The sequence below is a fragment of the Girardinichthys multiradiatus genome, chromosome 18 (assembly GCF_021462225.1).
Source record: "Girardinichthys multiradiatus isolate DD_20200921_A chromosome 18, DD_fGirMul_XY1, whole genome shotgun sequence".
In the NCBI taxonomy this organism is placed as follows: domain Eukaryota; kingdom Metazoa; phylum Chordata; class Actinopteri; order Cyprinodontiformes; family Goodeidae; genus Girardinichthys; species Girardinichthys multiradiatus.
In genome coordinates this window covers 28,547,178-28,574,057 of record NC_061810.1, presented here as the reverse complement: position 1 = coordinate 28,574,057, position 26,880 = coordinate 28,547,178, and the positions used below count along the sequence as shown (strand labels likewise).

The 26,880-nt window shown below is 38.1% G+C and overlaps 2 protein-coding genes across 2 annotated transcripts; one reads left to right on the top strand and one right to left on the bottom strand.

Annotated features, from left to right (window-relative positions):
• Nucleotides 1–166: 166 nt before the first annotated feature.
• med29 (mediator complex subunit 29) lies at nt 167–5,504 on the bottom strand. Its single transcript, XM_047391832.1, has 4 exons — nt 5,322–5,504; nt 5,153–5,211; nt 4,982–5,066; nt 167–658 (listed from the first exon to the last, which is right to left on the bottom strand). Exons 1-4 carry the CDS (start codon nt 5,487–5,489, stop codon nt 431–433), a joined length of 540 nt encoding a protein of 179 aa, XP_047247788.1. The 5' UTR covers nt 5,490–5,504; the 3' UTR covers nt 167–430.
• A 6,598-nt stretch (nt 5,505–12,102) lies between these two features.
• On the top strand, nt 12,103–26,185 carry ppp2r1bb (protein phosphatase 2, regulatory subunit A, beta b). Its single transcript, XM_047392065.1, has 15 exons — nt 12,103–12,259; nt 12,920–13,010; nt 13,097–13,197; nt 14,405–14,637; nt 14,779–14,926; nt 15,029–15,184; nt 16,557–16,671; nt 16,762–16,832; nt 19,327–19,461; nt 20,457–20,630; nt 20,798–20,858; nt 24,047–24,201; nt 24,296–24,438; nt 24,546–24,637; nt 24,742–26,185. Exons 1-15 carry the CDS (start codon nt 12,182–12,184, stop codon nt 24,756–24,758), a joined length of 1,770 nt encoding a protein of 589 aa, XP_047248021.1. The 5' UTR covers nt 12,103–12,181; the 3' UTR covers nt 24,759–26,185.
• The last annotated feature ends 695 nt before the right edge of the window (nt 26,186–26,880 follow it).

The following is a 26,880-nucleotide window of genomic DNA, read 5'->3' as shown; positions in this document are numbered from 1 at the left end:
TCAGATGTGCCTGAGGTGTTGCACAGCTGCAGGCCAACCATACGCCACTTGCACATGCTTGTATTGTCAGACCATAAAACCTTCAGCATATAGAAAGACACTTCTGAGCCTCTAACCTGCATCATAAAGAGTTTTTGTTCAACCCATAAACTTGCTGAGTAAAACATGAATATTTGTTCTTTTTATTTTCAAAAATTGTTTTTAAAAGAAGACATAAGAAAAAAGGCTTTTATAGTCCATACCAACATAATACAAAATAGTTCTTGCAGCTTTGTCGCCTCCTGCTGGTCACCACAAAGCATAACTGTCAGGAATATTTACACAGCATTTACAAACCCAAAAAAAAAGTTAAAAAAATGTGGCTTAGCATCTTCTTGCCATGACATACAATAAAAAAAAGAAAGAAAGAATGGGAATATTCAGTCCGAGTCTACAAGATGCCCTGAGGTTGTCCTTTTCCTGCAATCTTCTTGGAGCACTCCAGTAAAGCATTATGGATGTCTTTGGCGCAGGAGATCTGAGACTTGATCATGCTGAGGTACTGGGAGTAAGACATGGACTCTGTCTGCACGGTATCCGGCTTGGTGGCTGTAGGGACCAGATTGGGGGAATGTTTAGCACTGTCGATGCTCTGAGAGAGGCACTCGTACGCCAAACGCTGCACAGAAAATAGGAAAAGGTAAGTTTGTGAGGTAGATGTTAATGTTACAACTCTTGGAAAAGGAAAGTGACCAATCACAATATGTCTGGTACAGAATTAATGTCAGCTGATTATTAAGGCCTATGACTGTTTCAAAACAATGGGTAAATAAGCTTTAATAACATAACCAATTTTAAATATAGTAATGGAACTAGGAAAATGTATTGAACACATAAAGTCAAGGAGGTAAAAAAGTACGTGGAAGGTCATCTCACTGGCTACCATCTGTCAGTAATTAGAATGCAATCCTGCCACTTAGTGCAAATTAACATCAGCTCTTTCTGTCCCAATTGATGGCCTATAAAAAGGTAGTCTGATTACCAAGGTGTCACATAAAAAAACAGCTTATGATGGGAAAACCATGAGTTCTGTAAACACCTTTGCAACCTTGCTGTTGCAACTACTGATTCCAACTGATGACGATGTCTAAACTACTGAAAGCACCAGTGAGTACCAATGGGGTTATAACCTACAAGTGGAAACATCGTTACACCATAAAGCAGCCGGTACCAGGCACTGCCTGCAAGAATTCAGACCAAGGAAAGAAAACAATACACGGCCTGCTCAACTGCAATGGCGTGTATGCACCCTCGCCACACAAGACTGCTTTGTTGATGAAAGCAAAATGTTGATGTGTGCTCAAGTAATATGTAAATACGCCAGACAAATTCTGGGGGAAAAATAGTCTGGTCCGATGAGACCAAAACGGAACTCTTTGAATGACATAATACACACCATCAGCTGACCATCAGCACCGGTTCCCCCCAAGGCTGTGTTCTCTGTCCTCTGATCTTCTCCCTGTACACCAACAGCTGCACCTCCAGTCACCAGTCTGTCAAGCTTCTGAAGTTTGCGGACGACACCACCCTGATCGGACTCATCTCTGATGGTGACGAGTCCGTGTACAGATGGGAGGTGGACCATCTGTTGGACTGGTGCAGCCAGAACAACCTTGAGCTCAACGCTCTAAAGACAGTGGAGATGGTTGTGGACTTCAGGCAGAACCCAGCCCCACCTGCCCCCATCACCCTCTGTGACTCCACAATTGACACTGTGGAATCTTTCCGCTTCCTGGGAACCATCATCTCCCAGGATCTCAAGTGGGAGCCAAACATCAGCTCCCTCATCAAGAAAGCCCAGCAGAGGATGTTCTTCCTGCGGCAGCTGAAGAAATTCAACCTGCCAAAGACTATGATGGTGCACTTCTACACAGCCATCATTGAGTCCATCCTCACCTCCTCCATCACCATCTGGTACGCCGCTGCTACAGCCAAGGATAAGGGCAGGCTGCAGCGTGTCATTCGGTCTGCTGAGAAGGTGATTGGCTGCAGTCTACTGTCGCTCCAGGAACTGTACACCTCCAGGACCCTGAAGCGGGCAGGGAAGATTCTGGCTGATCCCTCCCACCCCGGTCACAGACTCTTTGAGACTCTCCCCTCTGGCAGGAGGCTGCGGTCCAAACGGACCAAAACCTCACGCCACAAGAACAGTTTTTGCCCATCTGCCACCAGCCTGGTTAACAAAACCCGGAAACCACACTGACACTCTCCCTTTCACCCACACCCCCCCCTGTTTTTGCTGACAGGACACTTGTAACCTGTAACTCTATGTGTTACATTAACGCTCAGCATGGACTCCTGCTTTACTTGCACAATGATCACCTGCACTGTTGTATTGCTCTTGCATCTTATACTGCTCTACGTTTACTCTCACTCACTTAAAACTGAGCACATATATTTATATTATACTATAGATATGTTTATACTGTTTAATTTGTACTGTATTGCACCAACTACGCCAAAACAAATCCCTTGTATGTCCAAAAACTTACTTGGCAATAAAGCTTTTCTGATTCTGATTCTGACCATGTTTGAAGGTCAAAAGACAGTTTATATTGCCATAAAAATATCATACCAAAAGTGAACTTTGGAATTGGGAAAATCATGGTGTGGGGCTGTTTCTCAGCATTTGGTGCTGGTTGACTTCATATAGTAATTGCAGGAAAGTAGGAAGAATGGACAAATGATGATAAATATCTGCTGCCATCTACCAGAATGACGAAGATAAGGCAAGGGTGGACGTTTAGGCAAGACAATGATTTCAAAGGCGCAGCTCAGGCAGAAAATAAAGAAAGACTTCTGTCTTTCTTAAAGACATAATAAATAATAAAGCTGCTACAATGGCCCAGCCAGTCACCTGACCTGAATCCTATAGAAAAACAATTGAAAGACCTAGAGCTCAGAGTTAATTGAAAGCCCCCACAGAACCTTCAGGATATTAAGACTGTTTGTGTGGACAAATGGGTCAAAAATCACACCTGAGCAATGCACGAGACTGGTTTTCCATATTGGAGGAGACCAGAAGCTGTTGTCACCAATAAAAGCTTTTGAATAAAGTATTAAAGTGCCTGTGACATCAAATTTTCATGATAAATCCAATTACATTTAAGAAAAGGAAACATTGGTTAAGTATTTTAAAAGGTAAATTCATGCCACTGAAATGAACAGCTGTTGAGATATATGGTCATAAATTTCACAAAATAAAAAAAAGGCATTTCCTGATTACTCCTTTGCGATTTTAATGCGACGTCAAAGGGGAAACCCTGCAGGCAAACCGACTTCTGCTACAATGGCCAGCAACATAGTTAGCAGCAAAGAATCTGATATTTCTTTAGATATATTTCTGTCACTATCAGAGAGAGACGCAGCAGAGTCAGGAGAAGAAAGTGAGCTTTCATCAGATGGCAGAGCATAAGTGCTGCAGCGTGCGGACGGCCATCTAATTCCACCAGAGTCAATATGCATGAATCATTCCACACCACCAGGAAACAGAACAAGCTCAACATCCAGATTTTCAAAGTCTTTCACAAAAGACAGACTAGATCTCGCTATATTAATAAATACACACAGATATTTATGCGTACACGTGTACATATTTGCAGTTGTTTACATTAGATCAATTCGATCAGTTACTGGGTTAACTAAGATTTTATAAACCGAGGAATTAATCATTAAATGCATCAAACTAGGCAGCAAATATAGCTTCGCTGCACTCAGTGAACTCCTCCATTGTAGAACAAAACAAATGAAAATATCTGGATGCGTAAAACAAAAAATGAAGCAGTTTCACAGGTTTAACTTCCGCAGAAAAATGTTTTGGACTTGCTACCGCATTTTGCTACTGTAATTTTTTTTACTTTATATTAGAATCTTTAGAGAAACATTTGGTTAAATATATCATATGTGCCTGTAATTTATCTTATTTTAATAACAAAAATAATAATAATTTCAGATTTTTTGTTCTTAACAATAACTACCGATATTTAAAATGTACTTTAGTGACAAGAAAGTGTTCTTTCCTGCTGAGCCTTGATCTGTTTAGCAACAGCAACAACAACCTTTTCTTTGGTGATCTTTTCACATCAGATGCTCTGGGCGGTGTGGCTATAGACTCTGCTTCAACATTCTTCTTCATCTGTCAGATATCCTGACCTCTGACATCATTTCTTGTGAATTCAGAGGTTTCTTGTTTAAACCAATTTGCTGAAAAGTCCTCAGATCACAACTGGCTGTGCTTGTTGGGACCTGCCCGTCTCTCCCTCGTCAGTTTTCCAGCTCTGATCCAGGCAGCTCTGATCCTTTTTCCTTCAGGAAAGTGGTGCAGACTAACGCCTGCTGTCATAGTATTGCTGCCACCACCAGCAATGCACCGTTTCACCATATTAACGCAATTTTTTGGCTTCTACCTGAACCGTTTATCATTGACGCTCACACAATGAATGACCGGAGACTTAGACGTCATTTCCAGGCGACATCGAATTTAACATCGAAATATGCTTATTTTGTGTAACAATTGTCTTTTATCACATCTTTAATTCTAATATCATGTCAATTACTGCCCAATTCTTTAAATATTAAGATCTAAATACACTTTACAATACACTTTAAATACATTTCAGTCAGCATGTTCAATCCATTTTTCCTTGGGTCCTTCCATTTATTACACATAAATTTATTCAAATCTAAGATTTGATTTCGTTGCATGTCGGAAACTGGGTTGGTTGTTACTGACATTTGATAAGAATTTAATGTCACTTGTAGCTTTATATACATACGTTTTTCTGCGTTTATAAATGTGAAAAAGAGCAAGTGGTTTGAATAACAATACAAATAATTCAAAGAACGTTAACGTTTTGTAATTTGCAGGAAATATAATAGTAACTTATGATTATAGAAATGTATAAGTAAATGTGTCGTGCAGCGTATAGCATCAATTACTTACCAAACACAGTTCCACTTGGTCACAAAGGGCGTAAAACTCCTCTAGGCTTTTATCAAAACGCTGAACCGAGGTGTCGCTGCTTTTACTGAACAAACAGAAATAAGAAACACGTTTCAGAATGAAAGAGCTAACTTGTTGGGGTGCCTAAGGAGGTACAGACACTGTACTTACATGCCGTTGTCGATCGACGTATTGTGAGCCAAATTCAATGCTGCAATCTTCATTAGATTCTATTTTAAAATATAATATTTAAAAATTAATAAAGCGGGCAGGTTATCTTGTTGATGCGCCAACAGTATCCATGTTCCAGTGTTTAGCTAGCTTTTAGCGGGGTAATTACCTGTAAACTCTCCTTCAGCTGCGGAATAAGCATCTTAAATCTATGAACTGGATCAAAATCTTGCTGTTGACTGAGCTGCTGCTGCTGTTGCTGCTGCTGCATTGATGCAGTTTGTTGTAAACCGGCTTGAGACATTGATCCAACAGCCTGCTGCTGCTGAGACGCCATCTTGATACCGCGACAACAAAGTTATTACGGAATATCCGGTTTGCTGTGTTTCAAAATAAAGGTCCCATAACCTTCTGCTTCAGTCCCGAAAAACAAACATTCATTGATTTATTTTACTGCGAATAAACATTTATTTGCACGTATTTAGATATTTTAAATATTTATCATTTTCATATATAATAATCCTGTAGTAAAATGGGAGTTTTTACTCTCTTTCCTCCCGGTGCACCACCGGGTCCGTTTCTCTCCAGTTCCCGAGACCCAACCAGTAAAACCAGCAAAATATTTACCTTGTGAAATAATGAGAAATGGCTAAGTATAAAATCAAGATTTAATGCCAAAATGATCGGTGTACAGAGTATACAATTGAACAGATACAGAGTGACATTCACCATCTTAGGGATGAACCGAGAGGAGCAAAGAATGTAGCGTCAGTCCTGCTTTTATCTCTGCCTGTTCTTAACCCTCCTAAAGGGTGTCATCCTCTTGTATCAGTTAATCCTTGACTATGTGTTGCGTCTTATGTGATGTCAACAGTTATGGTGTGTAAGCTGTAGCAGTGGGCGGTGCGGCAGATAAGCAACAAGGGCAGATATATTTAATTAGGGCAGCAAAGAGATGATTAGAAAAGGTCACAGAATCATACATCTATAACAATCCAATATAAATAGAAGTACTTCGATAAAGTCAACTAATGGTATTATAAATCGAGATTTGTTAATCATACAATTAAATAAAGTCTATTTTAATGAAATTACAAAAGCATGCATAGACAGAAAGACTTATAATTACCATGGATGCTCCTGCAGTACAGTTTATACTATCACCGTTATCGTTCCAGTCAACAACAGAGGGTCAGCGGTCGAGAAGAAAGGAGTTGTGTTAAGCTAAAGTAGAATAAGTTGAGACTGCATGCATTGCCACTTTAATGGTAAATCATGTACTATTTAAGGTTATATGAGCAGAGCACAGTATTTACTCATTTTAGACGTGGCGAATTGTAAAGTTATTGTTATAGTTATAATTTACTTCAGTTTCATTTTTTACAGGGTTCCATCATGACTCGGGGGTCAGATACGTAAGACACAACCCCTTGCAGCTCTAATGCGACAGCGTCTAAGTTGAACCCTGTTAAAAGCCGCTTGTCTACCGTAATGTTTACGACTAACAGGTGTTCAGCTCAATGTTGTTCCTCTTGTGATGTCATCAACACCATTTCATTAATATGTTTTTCTTCAATACGCTGGTTAAAATCTTTGTGTTTTGTAATGTCTGACATTGGAAATCCTTACTACATTACCAAGCTGTGTTTTATTGTCGCTGTACATTTTTGTGAAAAAAATGACTACCGAACAGTATGTATGAATACTGTCATTAGCGGTGTGAAATGGCTTCTACAGATACAAAAGTGGTTATACGTTTTATTTTTAAACGACACTGTACATATGTTTTATATTTCAATGCATTTATAATAAGCCATCGTAATTCAAATTATTAAATAAAAAAAGGAAAACCCTCCACCAAAATTGTCCCGATCCTAATTGGTTCCTTGAAAGCATCACGATAGCACAGGCGGCAGGAGGAAGCTCCTTGCAGCTGGTATGTGAATGGTTCAGAATGGATACACAGAAGGACAATATGGACTTTGATGAATGGACGCCAGTAAGTAGAGGGAGAGGACGCGGAAGAGGTAAAGCAGAAGAAGGGAAATTGTTAGACAGCCAAAGGAGTAAAAGAGAGCTGGAAGAAAGCAGTTCTGAGGAAGAGAGAGTAGTTAGGTGGAAAACCGGAAGGGAAGAATGTAAAATAATATTAAAGATAAAAAATGAAGAAGAAAAAGAGAACCTGAGTCCTATTTCACTATCTAGAGAAATAAAAAAAAAGATAGGAGATGTTGAAATGGTGAAGGTCTTGAGAGATGGAAATATATTGGTGTTGTGTAAAACCGAAGAACAAAGAAGAAAGGCCTTACAAGTTGAAAACATTTGCAAGAAAACGGTGACAGAGAGGAAGATTATAGGAGAAGATAAAATCATTAGGGGGGTAATTTATGGCATTCTTCTGGAGGAAGATATAGACAAGTTAAAAAAAAGCATTGTTGGTGCAAAGATAAAAAAATCTCAGAAGACTGACAAAAAATGTAAATGGAGAAAGAGTAGGAAGCCTGTCAATTTTAATAGACTTTGAAGAAAAGGTGTTGCCACAAAATGTTAAAATAGGATATCTGAGTTTTTTTGTGAGGCCTTTCATTCCTCCACCACTAAGATGTTTTAAATGTCAGAGATATGGTCACATAGCAGCTGTCTGCAAAGGAAAACAAAGATGTCCAAAGTGTGGAGAAGATCACAGAATTGAAGATTGTGGGAAAGAAGTGCAGGAAAAATGTTGCAATTGTGGAGGGCAACATAGAGTTACATTCGGGGGATGTGAGGTAAGGAAGAAAGCAAAAGAAATTCAACAAATTAAGATGACTAAAAACATAAGCTATGCTGAAGCAGTCAAAAATGTACAGAAAGAAAGATCAAGGGATGAAGGTCAAATTAGGATTCCAGATTATCAACAAAGAAAAGTAGAAGCAGAGGAAAATGTGACAATGTCTGTGGAAAAACTGATATTATTCATAGCTTATGTCATTAACTGCACTGAACAGGCTAAACACAAAACAGAAAAGATTAAAATAATAGTCAGAGGAGCAGAAAAGTTCTTAGGGTTTAAAGAAGGATCTTGGGAAAACATTAATAAAAAGTTGAAAACAGATGGGAGGCAAGGAGGAACCGCAACTGATAGAAATATATGATAATATTACAGTGGAATGAAAGAAGCTTAATCGCTAATGGACATGAATTTAAATGGTATAAAGATGGAATTAATGAAAAACCAGAAATTATATGTATACAGGAGACGTGGTTAAAGCCAAACCTAGATTTTGTGTTTAAAGGGTATAATAGTATCAGAAGGGATAGAATAGAAGGAAGTGGAGGAGGATGTGGAATATTTATAAAAGAAGGGATACAATATCAGATATTAGGAAAAGGTAAAAATTTAGAATACATAGTAGTTGAAATTTACAATAAAAAAGAAAAATGTAAGATAATACATTTTTATAATCCATGTAAAATATTATCATTTGAGTTGATGGATGAATTAATGGGATACTTAGAAGGAAAAGTAATCTGGTGTGGAGATTTTAATGCTAACAGCACATTATGGGGAAAATGTAATGATAAAAATGGACAAGTTATTGAAGAAATAATGGAAATAAAAAATTTGGTATGTATAAATGATGGAAGAGGAACAAGAATTAATGTAAAAACAGGTACAGAGTCTGTGATTGATTTAACAATAGTATCAAATTGTTTAGCCAATAACTGTGAGTGGGACATTGACAAAGATACAACAGTAGGTAGTGATCATTACCCCATTAAAATCATAACAGGAATATTAATAAATAACAAGAATATAGGATTATATAAAAGATGGAACTTTAATAAGGCTGATTGGGAAAAATTTAAATATTTAAGTCAAAAGAAATTGGAAGAAATAGATGAGTCAATTGATATAAATAGTTTAAATATAAATATCTGTAAAAAAAATCTTACAGGCTGCAGAAGAATCAATAAAAAAAGGAGGAAGAAAGAACGATAAAAAAATTGTGCCATGGTGGACAAAAGATTGTAGTGAAGTAATAAAATTAAGAAATAAAGCATTTAAAATGTTAAAAAGTAACCCAATTTATCAGAATCTAATTGAGTACAAAAGAAAGCAGGCAAAGATAAGAAAGATCATTAAACATGCAAAAAGAGAATATTGGAGAAACTTTTATAATACCGTAGGGAGAGAAACAAAAATTGATCAAATTCAGAAAACGATTAAAAGAATGAAGGGTATTAGAAAAGAATATGGATATCCTATATTAAAAATAGATAATACAACTATAACGGAAGATAAAGAAAAAGCAGAAATATTAGCTAAAACATTTAGTAAAATTCATAGTTCAAATAATATTAGTGAAGAAGGAAAGAAAGGTTGGGAAATCACAAAGATGAAATATAAAGAATTAATGCAAAATAATGTAGATACAAATAAATTAATAAATGAACCATTTACACAAGGAGAATTGAACTTTGTAAGCAGGAAAACAAAAAATACATCACCTGGAAAAGATCAAATGTACTATACGATGATAAAACATCTTAATGACAAAGCAAAAGACAAAATATTAGAATTATACAATAAAGTCTGGGAGGAGGGAGAGCTGCCACAGAGCTGGAAGGAAGCAATAATTATTCCAATAGCTAAACCAGGAAAAGATAACACAAAACCAGAAAATTGTAGACCGATCGCATTAACATCAAATATTTGTAAAATAATGGAAAAAATGATTAATAATAGATTAACATATTATTTAAATATTAATGGATATATATCTAGAAATCAAAATAGGTTTAGAAAAGGGAGAAGCACAAATGACTCTGCATTATGTTTAGAATATGAAATAAGGAGAGCACAAATAAACAAAGAAAATGTAGTAGCTGTATTTTTTGACATAGAAAAAGCTTATGACATGATGTGGGTTGAAGGATTATTAATTAAATTAAATAAAATGGGTATTACTGGAAAAATGTTTAGCTGGATTAAAGATTTTTTATCAAATAGAACAATACAAGTAAGAATTGGTCAAGAATTGTCAGATAAATATATAATAGATAATGGTACTCCTCAAGGAAGTATTATAAGTCCGTTATTGTTTTCTATAATGATAAATTATGTATTTAAAAATATTGGTAAGGAAGTCGGTTGCTCACTATTTGCAGATGATGGAGCTATATGGAAAAGGGGTCGTAATATCAAACTTATTGAAAAGAAAATACAGGATGAGATTAGTAGAATAGATCAATGGGGATTTAAGTTCTCAGTGGAAAAAACAAAAGTAATGGTGTTTACACAGAAAAGGAAAAGAGATAATATAAAACTAAAATTATACAATCAAGTTTTAGAACAAGTAAAAAATATAAATTTTTAGGTATATGGTTTGATGAAAAAATTATATGGAAAGTACATATAGAAAGAATCATAGATAAATGCAAAACAATATTAAATATTATGAGATGTATGGCTGGTATTGATTGGGGAGCAGATCGAACATCATTAAAAAGAATTTATACAGGATTAATTAGATCAAATATTGATTATGGAAGTATAATTTATGGATCAGCAGCAAACACTCATCTTATAAAATTAGACAATATACAACATCAAGCTTTAAGAATTTGTACAGGAGCAATCAGAACCAGTCCAATAGCAGCACTTCAGGTAGAGATGGGAGAGATGCCATTAGATCTAAGAAGGAAACAGTTAGCAATAAATTACTGCATAAACTTACAAAGCAATAATCCGGATCATCCCACACGTGATATTTTAAAACCATGCTGGGAAAAAGAAAAAAAACAAGTTAAGAGTTTTGGTTGGATTATCAATAATATAGCAGAAGAATTTCAAATATATGAAAAAGAAATAAGTTCAATGTTGCCTTTGCCAGTAGTGCCACCGTGGCTGTTACCAGAAGCAGTGGTGGATATGGCATTGATGGAAAAGAAAAAGGATATGAAATGTAGTTTAGATTCAAGTATAATACAAGAATATATAAACAATTACTATCATTATGTCCAGATTTACACAGACGCATCAAAAACAGATGAAAAAATAGGAGTAGCATTTGTAATACCAGAATTTAAAATAAAAGTAGGAAAAAGAATTACAGATGGATTATCAATATATTCAGGAGAATTATTAGCAATATTGTTAGCAGTGCAGTGGGTGGAGGATATAAAACCATTAAAAACAATCATTTGTTCAGACTCAAGTTCAGCATTATTAAGTTTAAAACATAATCATTCAGAGGGTAGACCAGACATTTTGTTGGAAATAAAACATACTTTATTTAGAATACAAAGAATGGGATTAATATTAGTGTTTTTATGGGTACCAGCACATGTAGGAGTTGGAGGGAATGAGAAGGCGGACAGGATAGCAAAGAAGGCAACACAAAACAACATTAGCTTTATAATAAATATTAGTAGGTCAGAGGCAAGAAATATAATTAAACAGAGAATCAGGAAAGAGTGGCAAAAAAGGTGGGATGAAGAAAAGAAAGGAAGATGGTTTTACAGAATCAACAAGATAGTAGAAGTAAGAACAGGAAGAAGGAGCAGAAAAGAGGAAAGATTAATTACAAGATTAAGAATAGGACATGCAGGACTTAATTCTACATTGTTCAAGATAAAGAAACATAATACAGGAAAATGTGATCATTGTGGAGAGGAGGAAACAGTAGAACGTGTAATATTGAAGTGTCAGAAATATGAACAAGAAAGAACAATTTTAAGGAGAGAATTTGTAGGTATTAAAGACATTTTTATTTTGAGAGATACTTTGCAAAGAAGTTTAGGTAGCAAGCATATTCAAATTATAATTAGATTTTTCAAAAGCACAAAATAAGATTTAAAACCATGAAGAACCACACTCCATACCAGTCGGCGGCGGTAATGCACATCATAACGTTATTTGCCAACTGCCAAAAAAATAACACAGAAGAAGAAGAAGAAGCTCCTTGCAGCGGTTGTTCTAGTGGAGAAACCCCGTAGTGCCTCCCCGAACAGCAGCGCCATTCGGTAACTGCAACAGTATCCAAAATGGCAGGAGCCGATGGAGACGACTCTCTTTACCCTATCGCCGTCCTCATTGATGAGCTGCGAAATGAAGACGTCCAGGTTGTATTAGCAATTAACGGAATACGTTATGTCTATGTCGTGTAAAGCAAAATAACGCATCTTTTAGGCGGGCCCCAGAGTAATGTCTAGCCGTTTAGCAAATATGCTAGCTAACGTCCAGGTTGAGGCCTGTCGGATATTTTCTGCCGGGCGTACCCTGCTTGGATAACCTTGCTTTTGTTGGATATTGAGACGGCTTTTGTTCTTTTGGAGCCACGATTAACGTCGGTCTCAGTCAGTGGGTTCCATCATTCACAAACATGGTCACTTTTGTTTTTGAAATTGTTCGAACAACCCAATCAGGCCATTGAATCCGCTGTTAGCATTATTGCATCGTTAGCCTCTTGTACCAAATACCTGACATCACAGGTAGCATTCCCAATGAAACAACTCCGAACACTACAGGGTGTCGAAAATATTAAACCTCTGTTTACAACCGATTTATAATGAGTTCAGCATTTTTACTGAGATGTCTTTTTATTGATCATCGGAACAGTGGTTCGCCTTGGCCAATTGCCCACAGTCATGAGATGCATCGAATCAATACGCTTTTGGCTATTTCTAAATTATAGGCTATATTGATTTTATGTGGGACGGATTTATGTCTCAATAGTTGTCGACGCATTATTAATTAACATCCTGTTTATTGTTTTTGCACAGTTACGACTGAACAGCATCAAGAAGCTGTCTACTATTGCTCTAGCTCTTGGCGTAGAGAGGACTCGCACTGAACTCCTTCCCTTCCTTACAGGTAACGTTCTCAGAAGCTAGTTAAAAAATTAGTTATTGTGTTGTCCTTGTTTATGTCTTCTCATTGGTCATTCTACCAACTTTCAGACACCATCTACGATGAAGATGAGGTGCTTTTGGCATTGGCAGAGCAGCTTGGCAACTTCACAATGTTGGTGGGAGGACCAGAGTATGTCCACTGTCTCCTGGTAAGTTTAGATCTGTTTTAGATATTGACTGTGAAATGCACCCTATAATGGCTCCCTCTTAGTTTAGGGAAGCAGGGAGGATTCTGGGTACATGGGTCCAAACAGTAAATTATGAAGCAACTCAGAAAAATGTATTTGTCTCTAGTACTAATTGATTGTTTTTGCTATAAGGTTGCTTGAAAAGTTTACCACAAGTGTTGATTGTTTTTAAATGAGGGTATTATAAAAACAGAGAGGTTTTAAAGCAGGTCCTTTTGATGGAAGTAGTAGTTTTGAATCCAGCTGAAAATTAAGAATTTACTTGGATTTTTCCAATCAATGCACAAAAACACGTGTCCCTGACCTTGCGCTAGATTTGTATTAAAAGTGGATCTAAGCTGTTGGATGTTGTGTGTGTGTATACACACCGAAAGTAGAGGAAGTTTTTAGTTTTGATGCATTTAAGAAATAGAAAAAAGAAGTAAGATTTTCAGGGTTTGGCCTGTTAAAAAAAACGTGTCTGATTCTGATCTTTGGGTGATTGTGTGTTGCATCTCTGTTAAAAACATACACCCTTCCTTTATTCAAAGCCTAGTAAAAAAGAAATCTAGTTTGATAGAAATCAGTCATTCTTCTGTATGTAATAGTTGGTGAACAATTGTCCTCTGCAGCTCTGTTAATGGTCAACCAGGATTAGAGATAAGAAATTCTTGTTTATTGCGAAAAAGAATAACAAGAATGAATCATCCTGTGGCGACAACATACTCCTCTGTTTACAAACCCCACAACCTGACAGAATGGTTTAGATTGCTTCTTTTGATGATGTTACTGATCATGTTTTGAAACATGATTAAATGTTATTATTGTGAACTGTTTAGCAGTACTGTATTGCATTACAGAATGTAGATGTTGTAATGGAGTACCCTAATTTTCATAATGGGAAAACTTTACTTATTGGCAACTGTGTTGTAAGGCTATGCCTGCATGTTTTGTTATATTCATAGCCAAAAAGACTTCATAATTATTGCAATAATGATAAAGTATACAGAAACATTCAAAGTACATATTGCAAATGCAATGCAAAGTCCAATTTTTAATAGAAAAGCAGGGTTTCTTGGGGGTATTTTCTTTCTTAATGTCTACATTTACTGCCTAGTCAATAAAATCTCCTGTAACTTAAAAGATTCTGCTGATCACTTCTCTAATCCTGTCCCTTTTTTATGCACAGCCCCCTCTGGAAAGCCTTGCTACAGTTGAAGAGACAGTAGTCAGAGACAAAGCTGTGGAATCCTTGCGAAAGATCTCACAGGAGCACTCTCCAGTTGACCTGGAAGTTCACTTTGAGCCTTTGGTGAAACGGCTGGCCAGCGGTGACTGGTTCACCTCTCGCACATCAGCTTGCGGCCTCTTTAGTGTTTGTTATCCTCGTGTTTCCAGCACGGTCAAAGCTGAAATTCGGCAGTAAGTAACAGCTTAAAGAGAGCAAAGCCATTTTTACGTTTGTTACATTTTTATTTATTTTTAAGATCATTCCTACTTCATGGCATTTTACAGACCGCTGTTTGGGTGTGCTCTAACTATTGCTGTTTCTGTTATTACCAGGCATTTTCGCACCTTGTGCTCCGATGACACTCCTATGGTGCGTCGTGCTGCAGCATCTAAACTGGGGGAGTTTGCCAAAGTTCTGGAGTTGGAATATGTAAAAACTGACATTATTCCTCTTTTCACCGCTCTGGCGTCAGATGAGCAGGTATAGGCGTGTTTACTTTTCATTAGTTTTGTGAGAAACATTGGTTATTATGTTTGACTGTTTTTCCAAGTAGCTAAACTGATCATATTGTATCTCCATCAGGACTCTGTTCGCCTGCTTGCAGTGGAGGCTTGTGTCAGCATCGCCACTCTCCTGCCTCAGGAAGACCTGGAGACGTTGGTGATGCCGACCCTGCGTCAAGCTGCTGAAGATAAGTCCTGGAGGGTTCGTTACATGGTGGCTGATAAGTTCTCTGAGGTAAATCAAAGACTTCCTTCACTATTATGCTAGCTTGAATGTGTAATTGGTATTTTACGAGTTTAGTCAACTTGTTGTCATACTTTAGATACATCTTTTCATAAGGAAAGAAATGACCAGTTTCTGTGTTTATCCAATATGTTTGTATGAATTTCTTCTGTACATAGTTGGACAGAACATCTGATGGCTGACTTAGATGAAAGTATACATTTTAAGGCCTTTTTCATTTTTCTGCATTTGTTAAATTACAAGAAACTTTGACTTTTTCAAAATGCGCTTATTTGGAAAAGTTCATGCTGCCAAGCAAAGGCCAATGCACATGTGACGATGGAACATTTCACTTGTTGCTTAATGCCACATATAACAGGCGTAGATATGGTAGAAGCTTTCCGTGACACCAGTCAGTTGTAGAACTTGAGCTTTAAGCTTTAACGGCATTTAGCACTCAACACTTTGGGCTATCAAAATTATGGGTTTTTAGTTAACTGTTGTGCTATTACCACGACTCTTTTTGTACACTATATTTTTATATATTTCTTCTCAGTCATTTCTTTCAAATAGTGGCCTAAAAAGGTTTAACTTTCATTCATTTCACCTAGCTGAGATCATATCCGTTCAAATACTTTTGCAGCTATGAACAGTTTGTCAGAAAATTTGCACCCACAGTTTTATTTGCTAGTTGTTTACAACCTTCTCAGGGAAGATGATCACATGCTGCCCCCACGTAGCAAATATTGAACTCTGAGACCCAAGATAAAGTGTGAAGAAAGCCCTTCAATCCATTTATGTCTCCCAACATGAAGAAACTAAAAACATCAAATAGAAAACTTGGTTGGTGAAACCTCAGGGTGCTTTAAAATAGCGACCAGAAATGGATTCATAAGTCCCCTCTAGGCTGAACAGATTGCTGCCATGCCACCGTTCTCATCACCACAACAATAAATGTTTGACAACAAATGTGGAACATCTCAAACAGGTTTTAAACTGAGATCAACATTTTAGTAGGTCAATTTGCCAAGAGGGACGAGCAGGTAGAAACCTGTACAATAATAGACATGCATGATCATTTGACACGTGTGCCAAGTCCTTGTTTTCCTTTCTCACACTGAGAAACTTACTAACATTATATCATATTTTCTTTCTGAAAATCTTTTTTATTAAAGCAAAATGTTTTTAATGCAATAAAAAAAAGAAATACTGGAACCTCAACCCGGTGCGTCGCCATTCTCTGGGTTCTTTATTTATTTGCAAGTTTAATATTTTTGTATATTATATTGCTATATCCACTTTTTCTAATTTTCATCTAAAATCATTATTCTAACAAGAAAATGTTGGCTATTAAAGACCCTTTTTTTTTTTTTCTTGCATGTAGCTGCAGAAAGCTGTTGGCCCAGAGATCACGAAGAATGACCTGGTCCCAGCTTTCCAGAATCTTCTGAAGGATTGTGAAGCTGAGGTCCGCGCTGCTGCTGCTAACAAAGTCAAAGGTTAGACAGACTAGTTCAAAAGGGAGGTTAAATTGGTCTAAACTGTTTGAGCATCCTATCCTGCATTCCTAATGTTTGTTTGTGTTAAAGAGTTCTGTGAGAATCTTCCAGAAGATAACCGTGAGCAGATCATCATGAGTCACATCCTGCCCTGCGTCAAGGTAAGGAAATCAAAACTAAGTTTTTCACATTGTTGCATTTTTGTTGAATTCAACTCCTACGCTCACAAAAGACACTTTGAGTCGCTGTTAGTGCTGCAGCAAGAGTTTAGCTGCTGACGAGGTTTATATCCTTTACTGTCTTCCTTAAGGCTTTTATTTGGACATGTAATGGCCTGATGATAACTTCATGTTTTTGGAATCTAGAGATGGTGTATTTGATCGTGATGTATTTGTATAAATGTTACTGATTTTTCAGAAGGCTATAGACAAATTAACAGATGTTTTTTGGTTTTCTTCCAGCTCTGGCTGCTTTTTCTTTTTATTATGAGCATTTTTTCCACCTCATAAAAGTAAACCCATCCAGGTTTTGGTTGGATGGGTCTCTACTGGCCTAATATTTTGATTGCAGTTCGTTTATTGATCTTATTGTGGATGTATTGCGCCTTGAAAGTACCGTATTGATTCTCTTACCCCTTTTATATATAATTCAGTTAGTCTGAATCCAGTGGGGTTTTTTTTGTGTGATTTGGATACTTCAAACTAGTGCTGAGATCAATAAAATGGAGGAGTAGAAAATGACAATAACAGTGTTAAGATTCAATAAGACAGAATAAACGTGGCCTTTCAGGCAGTATATTGGGCTGCCATTATTCACGCATTTTTACAAGGTGAAGAGCCTGTAGTTTAAGCTTATTTTGCATTATTTTATGCTTGTACTTAAACATATTTGCACTCTTAAACAGGTAATGTGAATCTGGAACTATATTGTGATGATTATTGAAATTGTTCAATACAGAAACAAATGTTAAAATCGTAGAGCTCTACTTCACAACAGTTTAAACTAAATAGCTGAACGTTTTTACTCCCATTATTGAAATGACCCTCATTAGTTTATTTATACTGTACGTTACACTGGAGTCAGTTGGTGGAAATGGATCACATAAGAGGACTGAACAAGTAATGGTAATGAACAGAGTATCCTGATACTATACCTATACTGATTGCTACTTTTCTAACTGATCAGATTATACGCAGTTACAGATCTGGCCTGTTGGTATTGGATCCTACCCAGTGATTGGTAAACGTCATTCAGATTATTGATCTAGTGCCAATTCACAGCAAATGTAATCTCAAGGCAACAAACAGATGAATTTATATAACGAGACGTATAATAAATCATATACACAGATTCTAGTTCAATTACATACATTCCAATTGAATCCGAGTTATGTAAAGCAGTCAGTTAATGCTAAGACACTCATTTCAGCCGTGTGGAAATACTTCTTGGCCATTGTGCAATTTCCTGCCTTTCCAAGTCGAAACCAAACAAGACACAACTTTTCTGGAATATTGCTCAGCTCTCTGCTGCAGATCACGGACAGCAAGTTAACTTTGTAAACACCTTATACCACAGTTCTCCTACAGTAGATGGAACGTGGGGCTCTCTAGGGCAAAATAATGCAAATCCTAACAGCTAAAAGCTGCCACAGTTTTTCATACCTCACTCTGAGTTGGAGAACAAAGTTCATATTGTCTGGTTAATCTTTGGCCAATTTGTTTCAGCAGATGGGTGACATTAGGTCTCAGTAAGATCAGGGTTTCTTAGTGGGGTAATGTGTTTTTTGTTTGTTTTCTTAATGATCTTCATAAATTATTCTTTGCTGCAGTTGAATAATCGGTCCACTATAATTACTAAATTGAGGCTTTGGAAATAATCCGAGCTGGTATGTTTCGATGTTTGTGTTGGCTGTGAACTCCAGTTATTTGTCATTCTGGGGTCAATACATAAATACACGATATTCCAAAAATATCTAGTGTGTTTGTTGCTCATCTCAGCTATTGGTGTTTTTGAAAAAAGTATACAAATATCCCATTGAAGTAATGGCATTAATTTAAAAGAGTCCCGGTATTTTTAAGCCAACGGCAAACTCTAAAGGCAGCAGAACTCGGAATAACTAAAAGACTTGATCATTTAATTCGTAGAGTTGAGTAGGAGCAGGTGGGGAAGACGCTGCATGTTTTCTTGTTGGTGTCATAATTTGACCAGTAGATGGCACTGTTGCTTCTTCCAAATGTTTTTAGAAGCCATACATCATTGCAAACCTGTCGTTTTCATGTTTCTGTGACTTGATTAGTAAATTTAATGAAACGGTGATAATACAGTTACCAGGATCTATTAATTGATTTTCGTTGAAAAAACAAAACCCTGAAAGGAAACCTTGCTCTGCTGTGATCATGTCATCACTGAAGCTAAGCTGAACGGGTAGCTCATATATTTTCCTAGAAAACTAAAACTGTCATGCCAACACAAGCCTGTATTACCTGAACATACGATATCCATTCCTGGTAGCTGTAATTACATACAAATCTGTTATAGGAGTTCTCTTCTTGGTGCTTTTTAAATCTGAATTCATCGTAATAAACTCGATTGTTTCCTGTCTGTTCTGTTTGTTTGTTCTGATCTTTGTCTCCTGTGTGTCCTGTCTCTGACCAGGAACTGGTTTCAGACACCAACCAGCATGTGAAGTCAGCCCTGGCCTCCGTCATTATGGGTCTTTCCACCATTCTGGGCAAGGATAACACAATAGAGCACTTATTACCTCTCTTCCTGACTCAGCTTAAGGATGAGGTAACCAAAACAGGGGCACTTATAACCATGAGCTTGTTTATTTTTTCTGTTAGTTATTTTTAGTAATAACTATATCTGGCCTAGGTTGTTAAAATTGGTGGTAATCGAGAAATGTTAAGTTTGATGCATATTTGTATTCTTTCTGATTTTCTATAACAAACCACCTGGATGGTAGGAGGGTGATTCATATGGTTGGCGGCTAAACTGAGACCTTCTAATTGGGACTGACTGCGTCTAGGGGGACACTAGGAAAATCTGGACAAAGTTGAACCAGAACGTCTGATGCATTTTGACAACATTTACAGAAAGTGTAACTTCACTGGAACCCAAGCAGAGTAGTTCAGCAGCGTATTTGGACAACTCCTGTTATTTGTGTTCCAGTTTCTAACTTTAGAAATGTTTGTTCAGAGTTGTAAGAACAGCGTTGAATGTTCTGAGTCCCCAGTGAGTTAAATTTATTTGACTGCAGTCAGGGAAATGGATGCTGAATTCAATTTAGTTTTGTGCCAGCGAGTAATCCACGACAAAAATCCAGCTCACATTTTGGCAAATAAATTTAGTGATTTGAAAACCGTTTGCATATTGAAAATAAACAAACGTTTGCTTACAAAGACATGTAAATGTTTTGGAGGGCTTAGACTTATGTTAACCTTATTTAAAAATGACCCATTTTCCTCGAAGCACCAGTCATCACTGTCTGGTGATCTTAAAGTCCAGACGGACAGATTTGACATGCAAATTTCGATTGAAGGTGCATTTATCAGATCTTTGTTCAACTGAGCATAGCGCATAAAGTACCTTTTGAATTTGTTACTGTTTTACTTGGTCAGTAGGCTGCTTTTACCGTTTTATTTTATTTGTTTGTAATATATTGTTTAAATTGGTGAAAGGAAGCAAATCGCTACATAGTGTACGTCTGCATGATTATTCTGAGCAAGAAAGTGAGAGTTCCAAGCGCACTGCTCTACTCTGCATTTTCTCGTTTTCTATTTCAGTGCCCTGAGGTGCGCCTCAACATCATCTCCAACCTGGACTGTGTGAACGAGGTGATCGGCATACGCCAGCTGTCCCAGTCACTGTTGCCGGCTATCGTAGAGCTCGCCGAGGATGCAAAGTGGAGGGTCCGCCTGGCCATCATCGAGTACATGCCTCTGTTGGCAGGACAGCTGGTGAGTCACATGGTCTAAGGAAAAAAAAAATGTTCTAAATATCCTACAAACCTTCTTGTTTGTGGGCAGAAATCTCAGGAGTTTATAAACAAAACACATCGGAGGACCCAGATTTGGGAGTAGATATGAATAAAGTTGGACTAATTCTGCCATCTTTGTTTCCTCAGGGGGTGGAGTTCTTTGATGAGAAGCTCAACACCCTTTGTATGGCGTGGCTCATTGATCACGGTAAGGCTCTTCAGTAACGGTTGCAGCTATATCTGCTCGGTTTTCTGACAGATCTTCTGTTTCCGCTCAGACAGGATATGATTAGCACCACAGTGAACTCTGGAGTTCAGGGATGAGACTGAGAGGAATGTTAGGAGTGAGATAATAGTAAGTGGAAGAAGGGATGACATGTGGCAGTTTGAAGCTCTTGGCTTTATTGTACTTGTGAAAGAGCTACAACTATGCTATTGTTTGCAGTTACAAAAGGACCACATTTGAAGGGCAGTGGTTGCAAAACAGATTTTTTTTTTGTCAAAGTTTGTGCTGCTTTAGTTCCTTTAGTTTGACATTTATTCTGTACAATTCAACACAAAATATATCTGCTATAACCTGGTTCAATAAGTGTGCAAACAATGATACTTTGTTGAAGCATGTTTTGATTCAAATTCAGTGTTTAGTTTTCATTGGTAGGAATCTATTAATATCCCACAGAGTGTGTTTACTCTGTCCATCAAACGTTCCTCAGATCTACCGCATTATTAGATTGTTTGGTCCACAGACGCCCCAGATTTAGTTCTGGACTCGACCCAGCAGGGCGATTCTATAACCTTGCCTTATGAAGCCGTTGTTTTGGATGTATGCTGCACCTCGCTGAGATGCTGAAAATGAAATCTACGATGTTGTTTGGCTTGCTAGAAAACACCTGAAGGTTTCACATTTCATCCACCTTTAGGAAAACTGAGCTGAAGAAAAGTAACCACAGCCCATGATCCTGCTGCCATATTTCACTGTAAAATGGTCTTGCCACGGTGATTTGCTGTGTTGCTTTTCTGCCATACTTACCTGTTGTGGCCCAGAAGCGTGTGTCTGCTTTCACTAGACCAAAATAAATTGTGGTCAAGGTTTTAGGGGATTTTTAGCCGGGCCTGGATGTTTTATTTGCAGGAAAAGGGATTCTGTTTTGCAAAGCCTTCTTGTGGACAATACAGGAGATTTTCACATAAAGAACACAGATTGTTCCTGGCAGGAATACTGTTGGCCTCTTGGAAACTTTCCATTTTGTCTTTTTTTTTTTAATGGGTAAACTCCCACTAAGACACCTGAACTTTATTTCATGTTTGTCAGATTAATTATCATTTCTGGCAGCTTTGTAGCTGGGTTAGGCAAAGTGAGGCGGGCACACCTATGCAACCAGGTTATTAACAGTTTATAGCTGGCGCTGGTCATGTCGTACTTCTGCAGGTTTGGTCATTTTGCAGAAGAGGTTGAGTACTAAAGTTTTCAGGAATTTTTAATTCATATCCTCAGTCATTGATTTAGAATGGTTTAGTGTAATATACCCATGCTTACTGTAATTAAATGAGATTCTGTCTCTAAATGATATCATCTGCCAGCAGGGGGTTGCTTGTTATCAGGGCTCATAGTATCTGATGTTTCATAAGAGTCTACTGGTCCAAACTGGGATTAGAATTGCACTTAGTTGAAACGGGGTATAATATGAAGTCTTAGAAAAAATATGCAACGTATTAAGTTGATTTTGAGAAATGTTACGGTAATTCATCAAAACAAATGATACAATACAAAAGCAATGCTTTAGTAGATGGGTTTGATGCACTATAGATACAAAATGGCAACATGTGGTTATGAAATGGAGATACACCTCAACAAGGAAGCTGGTTTATAATGTATGGACTTACCAGCCCAGTGGGGTTCAAGGCGCTCATTTCATCGCCTCTTATGTCTATTCTGTGGTGCAGCCACACGTACCGAAACACTGGAGGAGCCGCGCCAATGTGCCGCTCTACGACACACCCAGCTGAGTTTCAGAACTTAAATATCCAACAGGAAACATTCACTGTGTATGTGGTGTTCTCCTGACATTGAGTTTCCAATTAGAGAGGCAGATACTCTGCGATGAGGACAAAGGACCAGCTGGGTTACATCATTGGAATGTTGTTGGTGAGAGTTTCTGCGTGTGAACGGCCCGTTTTTAGGGCTGCACCACCCTTACGTAAAGCCTTCAAAGAAAGACGGGACCACAGAAATGAGTCCACAGCCTCTCTCAAACACACTCAGTAAAAAAAGATAACTCCTTTTATCCTTTTTACTCTTAACTCAACCCATTTCTGTCATGATTATTTTGTTCTAAAATTAAGGCTTGACAGGAGGTTGAACCTGTTCAGGCAGTGAATTATTTTGTTCTGTTCTTTTTGTTCTAGAGGTTATTGTGCAATTGGAAGAAGCGAAGGACCGTGAAGACATTTAAAACCAGCTTGTTTAAAAATGTTATTATCTGGCTTTTTGTAGGGGTGATCATACAGGTTCTGGTCTTACAAATATCTAAAAACATCAAGGAGTTAACATTGGAAGCATAAATAAACCCTAAAATATTTCCTCGTTTTAGGAGTATTTTTTTAGTCGGCGTTAAAAACGATTTCACCATAGTTTTTAGAATTACGGTCCAGCAGATTTGAAAGCTTTTTTAAAGAATATTTATATGATTATAATAAAAATGACTGATGAAGCCTTTGTGGCTGGTATCGTGTTATTGTTGAGCTTTGTCTTCCAGATACAGATATTTGCAGATTTTTGGTTTCTCTTTAACAGCAGTTTTTACACATTCACAGCATTTCTCTCTGTCTTACTGCAAGCGGTCATGAATTATTTTAATAGGCAGTGAAGACTACGACGATGAAAACTAAGGCGGAGGGCTCAAAAGGAAGCCTACCGATTACTTATTTTTCTTCCTTATAACTGACACAGGTGTTATAAGGTCACAATACACCTTCAATATTCCAATCTTATTTTAGCGTAAAACGTTGAACAATACCCGTGAAACAATACAAACTTGCTGATCACAGATCTCCTAAAATGAAGGAAATTGTGGCCGCTCGGCCGGCCAATCTGTCGGTGCACCCTTAGATAAAACTGAGTGACTTCAGCAACGTCTTTTATCTGCTCAAATCTCTAAACCTTGTAAAGTTGGCCTCCTGTGACAGGCTGCTTCCTTTTCAAAACCGCATTAAGATTGGAACATCTATTAATTGGATTGGATTTATGTGTCAAGTGGAAAAGGGACACTTTCCGGTACTGACATATGTTCTGAAAGGCCTCCAGGTTTTTCTCTGCCTCATCCAGACTCAGTAAAAACCTGCAGAGCCAGCACACGTCCTGTAAGTCATCAGGTTAATTCGATTATTTGTTTTCAGTGTACGCCATTCGTGAAGCAGCCACCAGTAACCTCACCAAGCTGGTTGAGAAGTTCGGAGCTGAGTGGGCCCAGAACACCATTGTCCCCAAAGTCCTGGGAATGGCCAACGATCCCAATTACCTCCACAGGATGACCACACTGTTCTGCATCAACGTGAGCAAACAACGTTTTCTGTCACATTCTTGCATGTTTGAATTTTCCATGGATAAAATGAGTTAAACTTGTTGACCTCCACCTGGTGTCTAAGGCTTTGTCAGAGGCCTGTGGCCAGGAGATTACCACCAAGCAGATGCTCCCAGTGGTCCTGAAGATGTCCAATGACCAAGTGGCCAATGTACGTTTCAACGTAGCAAAGTCACTTCAGAAGATCGGCCCGGTGCTGGACAGCAGGTATGTTGGCTGCTGCATGTTTTTCTCCCCAGACTAGAACAGAGTTCTGCTAAAGTTAAGAACCTGGTTTGATAAATGGAGCTGACGTTTTGTGTGTTTATTTCCAGCGCCCTTCAAACAGAAGTGAAGCCAGTGCTGGAGAAGCTGGCCTCTGACTCAGACATGGATGTTAAGTACTTTGCCCAGGAGGCTATTAGTGGTGAGCATTTTTCTCCTCTTACTGTGGAAGAACTTGGACATTAAATATATTTGCTTTACTTTCAGACTTGAACATAATGTTTTTTCCTTTCTCTCTCTTCACAGTTTTGGCACTAGCATAACCAACTCATCATGGCTAATCCAGAAGACCCCCTGAAACAAAAATACCTACAGGTTTAGAAGATATTTATTGATGTTCAGGAACAACTGGTTGATGTATAGCGAAGCTGTTAACAATTGTTTTATCTCCCCTCTTTGTTTCTGTTTTTTTGGTTTCGTTTTTGTTGACTGCCCAGTGATAGACCACTTCTCTGCTAGCACAGGCTTCTTTGCTGTAAATGGACGCTTTTATCCAGGCAAAGTGATGATTAAAATTGAATTAAGTGGTGCATGCTGACAAATGTGCTGCTGTACTCGTTAAGTGTTGCTAACCGCACACTCCCCCCACCACCACTCACATTCCTGCGTACCTAGGACTGTGCTAGCACTCTGCTGCTGCACTTTTTCTTCCAGTGCTAGATGGAAACTTTTTGCTGCAGATGGTGCAACCTGCTTTTCTTTTTTTGCAAATCTTCCTCTGGAACGTGCGCTCTGTTGAGACCCCGGATCCGGTCGATGAGGCTTATTTTGTCCCCTCGCCAGAACAAACCTGTCGCTTCTTCAATGTTTTACAGAATAGTTGTCAGAACCAACCAACCCCTGGCAGAATATATAGGGTTTAGGGGTCTGTATTACTGCATGTAATTTGATGAACCTTCTACATGATGGCATGTTTTTACAAGTCTCACATAGTCCTCCATCTACCAGACTAAGGTGTCCTTCTGCACTGTTTGTTTCCTGCAGTAACGCCGATTGAATCGTTCAAACTAACGTATTGCCTCAGCCCTGTGTGTCATGGGGACCAACCCACATTTAGCACGATGCTCATAACGACGTTTGTTTTTAGCGAGGATGTGATTTACTGTCATCCGTCGACAGCTTTGCTCATTCAGAAGCAGCAATTTCTTTTTGTATGCCTGGATAAACCGCTTTGCTCGGGGGGGGGGGAATTTCAGTAATTGGTCGGTTATTATTGCACGGTAAAACAAAATTGTTGACAGCTATCACGGCAAACAGAAAACCACGGCGATCTTAACGCCGACCAATTTTTCCTTTAAATTCATGCCACGTCCTCCATTCACAATGAGGTCAGTGAACTTTGTTGCTTAGAAAACTCGACGTAATGGAGAACAGCTGCATGCTTTCAAAGAAAGTGGGTTAGGGGGGACCTGGAGCTTGTGTACGTAAAGCTGCATAATGTTTTATTATGGGGTTATAGGGCGGGCTGAATAAATGTATGGACTGTGTTAATAAAAGAAACTTCTGTCTTTCCCTGAACTGCTCCTCCTCTTCATCATCTCCTCCCCTCTCATTCCCTTCTCTTAAATACCCCGTAATTGTTGATTTGTCCTGTATCACAAAGACTGTGCTCTGATTTTTATTTTGACCTCTCTTCACAGTTGGGAAGTTGTACTACTGTATCTTGATCCAAATAAAGTAACAAACAAGCTGTGTTCCCTTGGTTTCTGATTTGTACTAGCCGGTGTGGCACGTTGCCTCTTTGCCAGCTTGCTACAAGGCGACGTAAACAAGGTTTATTTTTAAGTTTGCCAAAGCAGATGTGAAGTTTCGTCGTACACCTACCTCGATCCATGAAGGGATTCGCACTGAGAAGTGAAACTAAAGGAAAACTACCTTTTATTTAAAAATCTTTTTCACACATTTTGTCATGCCTCAACCAAAAGTAAATGTTTGTTGATTGGACATTTCATGTGAGAGCAACAGGAAGTAGCTCATGGTTGTGAAATGGAAGGATATTTTTAATCATTTTACAAATGATCAGATGGTGTGCATTTGTACTCAGCCACCCCGAGTCAGTACCTTGTAGAACCACCTATCAGTGCAGTGGCAGCCGAGCCTTTGGGTACGTCGCCGACAGCCTTACACACTCTTTACAAAACGGCTAGCTCAGCCAGATGTAAAGGAGAACAGCTGTGAATATCAAGTTTAGTCGTCTTGCCACAAGTTCGCAATTTTATTTGGACCATTATAACATGATTTACGCTTTGATTTAAAGCATTGTGGCTCTGATTGCATGTTTAGGGTGGTTTTCCTGTTACAAGATAAACCCCTGACCCAGGTCTTTTTTTTTTTTCCAAGATTGGCCTGTATTCGTTTCAAAAGCATCCCCCACATCATGAAACT